Genomic DNA, 11531 nt, shown 5'->3' with positions numbered 1-11531 from the left:
CTCAACTAAACGGTGCCCCCCTGTATATAGTCTCGCTATTGTTATTTTACTGCTGCTCTTCAATTACTTTTTACTTTTATTTCTTACCTGTATTTTTTGTTTTAGCTGCGTTGTTGGTTAGGGGCTCGTAAGTAAGCATTTCACTGTAGGGTTTATACCTGTTGTATTCGGCGCATGTGACTAATAACATTTGATTTTATTTGAATTGGTCTTCAAGTCGCAACCATATGATTCCCTTCTACTGTTTCTACTGCTCTCTGCCCTTTAGGGGTTGTGTGTGGGTGGGTGTTGTGCACGCGTTTGCCAGTGACACCTGCAAACAGGATAAGGAACCCTTTGAGCCGAGTCCAGCACTGTGGTCACTTCTATGGCCGAAAATACACAGTCACATTCCGGGTGTGGCAGACCACGAGCATGTATTAATGGAACCTTTCCTGGTTGTCCAGGTTTTACTCTCACTTTGTAAGTGGGTTGCCTGTTGCAGAAGTTAGGGTGGGTGGAGCTTTATTTGCCGAACATGCCCAATAAATCACTTTGCTTTGGCCTTTTGGGCAATGTTTAGCCAGACAGACAGACATAAACACAGGCAGACAGACAGGCAGATGGCTCTGTGGCGTTAGCTGTGTTTGGTATTAGAGGCTAACTGAAGCCTTGAACTGTGCATGTTGTGTGTTAGCGATATGTTCAGAGTTTAACTTGAAACATTTAATTGCTACTCTAGTCAGTTCCAGCTCCTAATTGCCACTCTGCTAACTGTAGATAGGCCCCGCCTACTAAGCGATGGCTTACGGGAAGGGCCAGAGAGATGGAGAGAGAGAGAGGGGGCAAAAGACAGAACAGAGTGAAGCACTTCCAAGTGACTCTAACTGGAAAAAATATATTTCTCCATTTAGTGTCGTTGTAAAGGTCTCATCAATGAAAGAGGCCAACTCCTCTTTTGCCGCTTTTCCTTCCAGTTCTCTGCTGCCAACGACTGGAACGAATTGCTGCCAAACATACCCTCGTAAAACTGCCTGTCCTACCGATCCTTGACTTCGGCGATGTCATTTACAAAATAGCATCCAACACTACTCAGCAAATTGAATGCAGTCTATCACAGTGCCATCGTCGCCAAACCCACTGGCTCCAGGTCATCTATAAGGCAGGGCTTTACCTAGCAAAGACTTATCTCAGATCACTGGTCACCACAGCAGCACCCACCCGTAGCATGCGCTCCAGCAGGTATATTTCACTGGTCATCCCCAAAGCCAACACCTCCTTTGGCTGCCTTTCCTTCCAGTTCTCTGCTGCCAATGACTGGAACGAATTGCAAAAATCACTGAAGCTGGAGTCTTATATCTCCCTCACTAACTTTAAGCATCAGCTGTCAGAGCAGCTTACCGATCATTGCACCTGTACATAGCCCATCTGTAAATAGCCCACCAAACTACCTCATCCCCATATTGTTATTTTTTATTTTTTGCTCCTTTGCACCCCAGTATCTCTACTTGCACACTCATCTTCTGCACATCTATCACTCCAGTGTTTAATTGCTAAATTTTAACTATTTTACTCTGGCCTATTTATTGTCTTACCTCCCTAATCTTACTACATTTGCACACACTGTATATAGACTTTTCTATTGTGTTATTGACTGTACGTTTGTTTATCCCATGTGTAACTCTGTGTTGTTTGTGTCGCACTGCTTTGCTTTATCTTAACTTGTTCTCAACTGGCCTACCTGGTTAAATAAAGGTGAATTTTATTATAATAATAGTAAATTTTATTGACATAGAAAATAACTTACATTGAAGTGTAGGCGTATAACTGTATAACAGGAACAATAGCAGCAAATCATATACAGTGTATACAAACGGAGAGTATATCTTTATATATATCAGATATGACTTCACTCATACAACACATCCCTGCTTCTTTGGATCATCGTTATCCGAAGCAAAGTTTCACGGAATCCTGGAATGACCTACAGTAATTAGAAGTTCACCTGTCTGCTCTGTGTTCCTGGAGCATGGAATTAGAAGATTTCCTTTTCTCAAGTTCCAGAGAATGCTTCCAGGAAATATCCCCCCCTCTCACACCTAGAAAAAAATAAAAATACAAGAATTTGCATTTGAGGTTATGCTGGTCCCTTGTATGAGAGAGAGAGAGAGAGAGAGAGAGAGAGAGAGTGAACAACAGAGAAAGAGAGAGAGTGAACGAGAGAGAGCGGTAGGAGGGGTGAGTAAATGTGAAGAAAGCCATTCTTCTAATCTAAAGTGACGGTTATGCAAATATTAAATTATAGCTGGAGGCTTAGAATGGATGCAGGAGGGGTAGAGCTGAGAGTGGAGTACAGACAGGAGAGCAGAGGGAGGAGAGGTGGGAGGGAGAGAGAGAGAGAGAGAGAGAGGATAAATTAGGCTGGTACAAAGGGTCCCCAAACACATATCACATACCCACCAGCCAAGGGGTCTGAACCTTTATGGCACAATAGGTATTGTGTTTACCCTATGAATGTAGGGTCAGTGGTTCAAACCTTAGAATATCACCCCTAAATCTGGTTTGTGCATTGTTTTCATTGCAATGAATACATTACAGCACTCACCACAGAATGTCATGTTAATTTAAGACAGTGGAGAAGAAGAGACAGCCTAGACGTATGAAGTTATGTGGATTTAGATAGTTTATATGGGTTCATTTAAATGTGAAAGCACATTACTTTAACTGTGAGACGCAAAGCATCTCACACATGTATGAGGCAATCAAAACACACACAGGGGGGTTACAAGGGCATAGGAGGAGTTTAGACTATCTCTCCCCCCTAGTAAGCTTACTCTGTTTTCAGAAGCTTGCTCAGACAAGAGGCAGCTCACTCCAGAGTGCGTTGGTGAGGAGAGAGGAGAGCAGAGCGTGCATTACCGGGCATGCGGAGCGAGAATGATATATGGGTCTGGAGGCTCCTTGCAGTACCCCCAAAGATCCCCAGCCTTACAGACAAACCACACTGATTCCTTTGAATGTCGACAATATCGATCATCCTAAATCTGTACAAGACAACTGGATTTCTTCTCTTTTCTGGTGTGTGAATAATCAGGAGAGATGAGAGTTCACTTCTCCACCTGTTGGATATTTCAAGGCTGGATCATCCATCTGGTTCTCACTCTGTGCACACAGGTAAGTCAAACATGCATACATCGAATAAGTGCTGCATATAGATTAGAATAGTTTGATTGTGTATTCTGGATATTGACACTAGCCATTGCAAGACAACTGTTTTAGTTGATGTATCAAATGTTTTCTGTCCTCTAGATCTAGCCTACACTGTGATATTTTGTTGTTGTTTTAACTAAATATTATTATTTAAGTAATAATGCTTTTTTTGTTTACTCAACTCTTTGGTGAAAGTGTTACCTGAATTTAACATTTTTAGTTGGCCCAATCTTAGCTCCTATATGAGAAGATGTAGGCAAAAATTCTGTATATTTAAAATGATGTGTCTTTGCTTGAATTGACTCATATGTTCATTCAACTAGAAATTATTATTTTGGCATCTTAACTAAAACAGAAGTTACACACAGTGCTTTTAACATACAATGTTTTCAACTTACACATTGGACATACATGATTACATTGTGCATGGTAATTTATACAATTATTATTCAACATGTCCTCATCTGGGATTTGAACTCACAACCTCTTTGTTCACAGCATTCCAATCTTCCTGTATTGCAGCCATGTCTGTGTCAATTTCTGATCGAACCTGTATTGCTACAATTTACACTTCAAAGTAAATCTTAGCTCTGTTAAAAACACACTGAAGAAAAACTACGATATTTAGCATAGTGATTCAGGAGTAACATTAAAACATAATAACATGCCCCAGCAACATTAGACAACTATACAGAAAAACCTCAAATTGTTGAAATAAGTCAATCAAATCAGTGGTGAGAGAATAGTCAGATGAAATGATAATAGTAGATGAAATGATAATAGTAGATGAAATGATAATAGTAGATGAAATGATAATTGACACAGCCATGGTGGCGTAGCAGGAAGCTCGGATTGTGTTGGACCGAGGTTGTGAGTTCAAATCCCAGATGAGGACATGTTTGAATAATAATTACTGTATAAATGAACATGCACAATGTAATCACGTATGTCAAGGTGTGTCTAAATGTAAAACATTGGATGTCAAAAGCACTGTGTGTGTAACTACTTGCACAGCCTTCTTTAGTTCAAATACCCAAACAATAATTCATAGTTGAACGAACATGTGAGACAACTTGAGCAAAAACATAATTTTAAATTGACTGAATTTTTGCCAAAGTATTCTCAAGTTGGAGCTAATTTTGGGCAACAATTTTTTGGGGATTCAGGTAACACTTGGACCGAAAAGTTTAGTAAACAAACAAAAAGGCTGTGGAACTAGTTACTTATTAGTAATTAGTTGAAACAACTACATTTGTGGGTGTTTTTTTGTTGTACAGTTTCCATCTAGCCATTGTTATTGTTCTGGTGTAGTTGAGAGAAAAATATACATTGGAAGATATGTTTATGTTCCAGCAATGACTGGAAACCGTTATGTTGGCGTCGTGTCCACACGCTCCCGCCCCTCTCCCGGTCCCGGTAAACCTCAGAAGCCGTGTAAAACTGGATGCATTCTTGCTGGCCTTGTTTTTACCGGACGTTCCCGTTTCCATTCCAATGCATCGCGATGGGTTATGGTTGTGGGAATGACGAAGATTGGTGTGGTTATTTGGGTGTACAGTAGGTTATAGACTGTTATTGGTGTGGTTATTTGGGTGTACAGTAGGTTATAGCCTGTTATTGGTGTGGTTATTTGGGTGTACAGTAGGTTATAGCCTGTTATTAGTGTGGTTATTTGGGTGTACAGTAGGTTATAGACTGTTATTGGTGTGGTTATTTGGGTGTACAGTAGGTGATAGCCTGTTATTGGTGTGGTTATTTGGGTGTACAGTAGGTTATAGCCTGTTATTGGTGTGGTTATTTGGGTGTACAGTAGGTTATAGCCTGTTATTGGTGTGGTTATTTGGGTGTACAGTAGGTGATATCCTGTAATTGGTGTGGTTATTTGGGTGTACAGTAGGTTATAGCCTGTTATTGGTGTGGTTATTTGGGTGTACAGTAGGTTATAGCCTGTTATTGGTGTGGTTATTTGGGTGTACAGTAGGTTATAGCCTGTTATTGGTGTGGTTATTTGGGTGTACAGTAGGTGATATCCTGTAATTGGTGTGGTTATTTGGGTGTACAGTAGGTTATAGCCTGTTATTGGTGTGGTTATTTGGGTGTACAGTAGGTTATAGCCTGTTATTGGTGTGGTTATTTGGGTGTACAGTAGGTGATATCCTGTAATTGGTGTGGTTATTTGGGTGTACAGTAGGTTATAGACTGTTATTGGTGTGGTTATTTGGGTGTACAGTAGGTTATAGACTGTTATTGGTGTGGTTATTTGGGTGTACAGTAGGTTATAGACTGTTATTGGTGTGGTTATTTGGGTGTACAGTAGGTTATAGCCTGTTATTGGTGTGGTTATTTGGGTGTACAGTAGGTTATAGCCTGTTATTGGTGTGGTTATTTGGGTGTACAGTAGGTTATAGCCTGTTATTGGTGTGGTTATTTGGGTGTACATCAGGTTATAGCCTGTTATTGGTGTGGTTATTTGGGTGTACAGTAGGTTATAGACTGTTATTGGTGTGGTTATTTGGGTGTACAGTAGGTTATAGCCTGTTATTGGTGTGGTTATTTGGGTGTACAGTAGGTTATAGCCTGTTATTGGTGTGGTTATTTGGGTGTACAGTAGGTTATAGCCTGTTATTGGTGTGGTTATTTGGGTGTACAGTAGGTTATAGCCTGTTATTGGTGTGGTTATTTGGGTGTACAGTAGGTTATAGACTGTTATTGGTGTGGTTATTTGGGTGTACAGTAGGTGATAGACTGTTATTGGTGTGGTTATTTGGGTGTACAGTAGGTGATATCCTGTAATTGGTGTGGTTATTTGGGTGTACAGTAGGTTATAGCCTGTTATTGGTGTGGTTATTTGGGTGTACAGTAGGTTATAGCCTGTTATTGGTGTGGTTATTTGGGTGTACAGTAGGTTATAGCCTGTTATTGGTGTGGTTATTTGGGTGTACAGTAGGTTATAGCCTGTTATTGGTGTGGTTATTTGGGTGTACAGTAGGTTATAGACTGTTATTGGTGTGGTTATTTGGGTGTACAGTAGGTTATAGACTGTTATTGGTGTGGTTATTTGGGTGTACAGTAGGTTATAGCCTGTTATTGGTGTGGTTATTTGGCTGTACAGTAGGTTATAGACTGTTATTGGTGTGGTTATTTGGGTGTACAGTAGGTTATAGACTGTTATTGGTGTGGTTATTTGGGTGTACAGTAGGTTATAGACTGTTATTGGTGTGGTTATTTGGGTGTACAGTAGGTTATAGCCTGTTATTGGTGTGGTTATTTGGGTGTACAGTAGGTTATAGACTGTTATTGGTGTGGTTATTTGGGTGTACAGTAGGTTATAGCCTGTTATTGGTGTGGTTATTTGGGTGTACAGTAGGTTATAGCCTGTTATTGGTGTGGTTATTTGGGTGTACAGTAGGTTATAGACTGTTATTGGTGTGGTTATTTGGGTGTACAGTAGGTTATAGCCTGTTATTGGTGTGGTTATTTGGGTGTACAGTAGGTTATAGACTGTTATTGGTGTGGTTATTTGGGTGTACAGTAGGTTATAGCCTGTTATTGGTGTGGTTATTTGGCTGTACAGTAGGTTATAGACTGTTATTGGTGTGGTTATTTGGGTGTACAGTAGGTTATAGACTGTTATTGGTGTGGTTATTTGGGTGTACAGTAGGTTATAGCCTGTTATTGGTGTGGTTATTTGGGTGTACAGTAGGTTATAGCCTGTTATTGGTGTGGTTATTTGGGTGTACAGTAGGTTATAGACTGTTATTGGTGTGGTTATTTGGGTGTACAGTAGGTTATAGCCTGTTATTGGTGTGGTTATTTGGGTGTACAGTAGGTTATAGCCTGTTATTGGTGTGGTTATTTGGGTGTACAGTAGGTTATAGACTGTTATTGGTGTGGTTATTTGGGTGTACAGTAGGTTATAGCCTGTTATTGGTGTGGTTATTTGGGTGTACAGTAGGTTATAGCCTGTTATTGGTGTGGTTATTTGGGTGTACAGTAGGTTATAGCCTGTTATTGGTGTGGTTATTTGGGTGTACAGTAGGTTATAGCCTGTTATTGGTGTGGTTATTTGGGTGTACAGTAGGTTATAGACTGTTATTGGTGTGGTTATTTGGGTGTACAGTAGGTTATAGCCTGTTATTGGTGTGGTTATTTGGGTGTACAGTAGGTTATAGCCTGTTATTGGTGTGGTTATTTGGGTGTACAGTAGGTTATAGCCTGTTATTGGTGTGGTTATTTGGGTGTACAGTAGGTTATAGCCTGTTATTGGTGTGGAAATAGGGGATAAAGTATGATGAGGGTATGACGTTCCTTATAAAGACATGCTCAGTTTTGGCACTGTTCAGATAGATTAAACGTTTATTTTGCATACAGAAAGCTGCATCAAATTCAGGAAATAGGCAGTATTTTGGTCAGAAGATGAAGATTTTATGTCCATTCTTGGTATGTTATTGTTTAGTTCTTTAGGTTCACTGTGTCCTGGTGGAAGTATGTATGAGGTTGAGGTCTATTTGGTTGGCACTAGAGATGTGACTGCAGGCTTGGCTTGGCTGGAGGCCCCTCACACAGCCCCTAAGTCACTGTGTGTGTGTGTGTGTGTGTGTGTGTGTGTGTGTGTGTGTGTGTGTGTGTGTGTGTGTGTGTGTGTGTGTGTGTGTGTGTGTGTGTGTGTGTGTGTGTGTGTGTGTGTGTGTGTGTGTGTGTGTGTGTGTGTGTGTGTGTGTGTGCGCGTGCGCGCGTGCGTGCGGCTTCTGTCTTGTAACTGTAAGTTAGAATCATGTGGGTTTGCCTGGAAGATGAAGGAGTTTTTCTCTTCCCTGTTTCCCCACCCCCTCATGCAGGTTTATGTTGCAACTTTCTGAGCAATAGGCTGCATGTCAGATATAGCATTGAGAAATACAGGAACTACAATTGCGGTCAAATATATTGGCAGCCTTGCACTTTGCAATGGAGCAGCAGAATGTTCTGTTTACTGTCCACATCAAGAGATTAACAGACATTATTTAGACAGAGATAGCTGTTCTAAATAGCTGTTCCATGGTTTGTTAACCATCAGTAAAATGTTTTAAAGTCATCATTTATGTCACTTGCTTATTAGCATGAAAAGACATGAGATTATCATGCAGTAACTTCGCTGAGTACCTTAGAGGTAACTGCCAACATATAGAAAGCAGCAACTAAAGCTGTCTTAAAATAGGGTGTTGGGTAACCACGAGCCGCCAGAACAGTTTAAGTGCGCCTTGGCATACAGTACCAGTCAAAAGTTTGGAAACACCTACTCATTCCAGGGCTTTTCTTTATTTTTACTATTTTCTACATTGTAGAATAATAGTGAAGACATCAAAACTATGAAATAACACATATGGAATAATTTAGTAACCAAAAAAGTGTTAAACAAATCAAAATATATTTGATAAGTGAGATTCTTCAAAGTAGCCATTATTTGCCTTGATGACAGCTTGAGGTAGTCAGATAGAATGCATTTCAATTAACAGGTGTGCCTTGTTAAAAGTTAATTTGTTGAATTTCTTTCCTTCTTACTGGGTTTGAGACAATCAGTTGTGTTGTGATTTATTTAAAATTCAAGGCACACTTAACCAGCATGGCTACCACAGCATTCTGCAGCGATATGCCATCCCATCTGTTTAGCACTTAGTGGGACTATAATTTGTTTTTCAACACGATAATGACCCAACAACCTCCAGGCTGTGTAGGGGCTATTTGACCAAGAAGGAGAGTGATGGAGTGCTGCATCAGATGACCGGGCCTCCACAATCACCTGACCTCAACCCAATTGAGATGGTTTGGGATGAGTTGGCCCGCAGGGTGAAGGAAAAGCAGCCAACAAGTGCTCAGCATATGTGGGAACTCTTTCAAGACTGTTGGAAAAGCATTCCAGGTGAAGCTGGTTGAGAGAATGCCAAGAGTGTGCAAAAATGTCATCAAGGCAAAGGGTGGCTACTTTGAAGAATCACAAATATAAAATATATTTTGATTTGTTTAACACTTTTTTGGTTACTACATTATTCCATATGTGTTATTTCATAGTTTTGATTTCTTCACTATTATTCTACAATGTAGAAAATAGTAAAAATAAAGAAAAATCCTTGAATGAGTTGGTGTGTCCAAACTTTTGACTGATACAGTAGATTCTACAAGTGTCTGGAACTCTATCCAAGGGTTGCGACACCATTTTTCTACGAGAAATTCCATAATTTTGTGTTTTTTTGGTGGTGGAAAACGCTCTCAAGCACCGCTCCAGAATCTCTAATAAGTGTTCAATTAGGTTGTGACTGACACACACACACACACAGAATACACCCTTTAAACCCCCTATGCGCATTTGAGACCCCGTTTTCAGAGTCTCTGAGTACTGTTCTTCTAGCCATGGTAGCCAAAATAATTGGCAACTGGGCACTTTTATACATGACCCTAAGCACGACGGGACATTTTAATTGGTTAATTAACTCAGGAACCACACCTGTCTGGAAGCACCTGCTTTCAATATACTTTGTATCACTCATTTAAGTGTTTATTTTATTTTACTTATTTGTAGATTAAAATCTCGAGACTACAAAGATCCAGGTGTAAAATCCTTAAAGTAACGAGTGAAAATCTCACTTTTAAAAGTTCATATTCTGTTAACTCATACCTAAATAATGTTGTTGATTCATCCTATACTCGTATTTGTGGCCAAAGCATTATTAATTGTAGAAAAAACACTTTAGAAAAGCCAACCTCCAACTTGTATCTCAAAGAGAGGATGAGCTGGCCAATTGGTGGTCTACTTGCATGAATATGTTTACTGAACGGTGTACACCCACACCATTCCAAAACAGAAAAGTGGATTTTTAACATAGTTATTTATAATTATTTGGAAGGAAAACTATTTCAGTCTTATTGTAATTAAATATAGGTCATATTTCTTAGAAATCTGGAAGTGGTCAGTTCATTTAATGTGAGGGAGGTTGGCCAGGAGTCAGGTTTGTCTGTGAAGAAGGTTGGCCAGGAGTCAGGTTTGTCTGTGAGGGAGTTTGGCCAGGATTCAGGTTTAGCTGTGAGGGACGTTGGCCAGGAGTCAGGTTTAGCTGTGAGGGAGATTGGCCAGGAGTCAGGTTTGTCTGTGAAGGATGTTGGCCAGGAGTCAGGTTTGCCTGTGAGGGAGGTTGGCCTGGAGTCAGGTTTGCTGTGAGGGAGGTTGGCCAGGAGTCAGGTTTGCCTGTGAGGGAGGTTGGCCAGAAGTCAGGTTTAGCTGTGAGGGAGGTTGGCCAGGAGTCAGGTTTAGCTGTGAGGGAGGTTGGCCAGGAGTCAGAGCTTGGCGTGGCAGTTATGCAAATCAGCCAGCACGCTGAGAAAGACTGGAATGTATCTCACATGATAGGAGATTATATGAATCAGGGATCACAGATCTCTCTCCCCTCTCTCTCTTTCTCTCTCTTTCTCTCTCTTTCTTTCTTTCTTTCTTTTTTTCTTTCTTTCTCTCTCTCTCTCGCTTTCTCACTCTCTCTTTCTCTTCCTCTCTCTCTCTCTCTCTCTCTCTTGGTGGGTCACAACAGAAGAAAAACTCAAAGGCTTTTTGATCGGTCAAAGCACACACAAAAACAGTTTGGCATCCAGACAGTTTGGGAACCGCTGTCTGTATGTAACTGAACTGACTGTAGTTGCACTCTCAGATAAAGTTAGGAAGGTTGTTTCGTCTATATTACATCCTGGCCCGTCTCTCTCTGTATAGCCTGTAATCATTTAGGGTGGATCTGGCCATGCTCTTATATATTTAGGGAATGAAAACATATTGCAACAATGTCTCATAATTATTGCCTGATGTTCGGAGGCAGCTAAAACAGAAATACGATTCCCAGCATTCTTTTGGTTTCCTGTCCCCTTTCGCCCAGAACCACGTCTCCATTCTTCGCCCACCTCCTTTCTTTGTTTTTATCCCACTATAAGATTGTCTTCTCTGTGGATGTATGGGAACTGTGTCCTTCTCGTCATCTCCTTTCTTCTAACACATGTTGATCATTATGACTGTGGTCACAACTATGATTGGCGTTCATCGTTAAAAGAAAAACAGTGACTCATGTCAGACACTCTGTGGAAGTAATTAAACACTTGTTGGGATTTGTGTAATCATGTCTTTGGGACACTGCAGATGCACAGACGAAACAGTTTATCATTGGGGGGTTTCAAAAGGTTGGTTTCAGACAGTCAGCTGATTCGTTCTGGGATGCAGCTTAAGTTGACTTGCCTAGTTAAATAAAGGTTAAATAAATTGGCTAGAGACTTTGTTTTGTTTACTTGGTGGGTCACAAGAAAAACTCCAAGGTGAAAAGCTTTAAATTCGTTTT

General features: G+C 40.5%; 1 protein-coding gene across 1 annotated transcript in view; it reads left to right on the top strand.

The window, feature by feature from the left end:
• Positions 1-2818: 2818 nt before the first annotated feature.
• Positions 2819-11531, top strand: part of LOC106590556 (uncharacterized) — a 26343-nt gene continuing 17630 nt past the window's right edge. Inside the window, exon 1 of the mRNA XM_082970793.1 lies at positions 2819-3153. Coding sequence (XP_082826919.1) covers positions 3079-3153 — 75 coding nt within the window. The 5' untranslated portion in view covers positions 2819-3078. The remainder of the gene's footprint in view (positions 3154-11531) is intronic.

The sequence above is a fragment of the Salmo salar genome, chromosome 29 (assembly GCF_965601325.2).
Source record: "Salmo salar chromosome 29, fSalSal1, whole genome shotgun sequence".
Taxonomy (NCBI): domain Eukaryota; kingdom Metazoa; phylum Chordata; class Actinopteri; order Salmoniformes; family Salmonidae; genus Salmo; species Salmo salar.
Note: the sequence above shows the minus strand (reverse complement) of the source record. Positions and strands in the feature narration are given on the sequence as shown.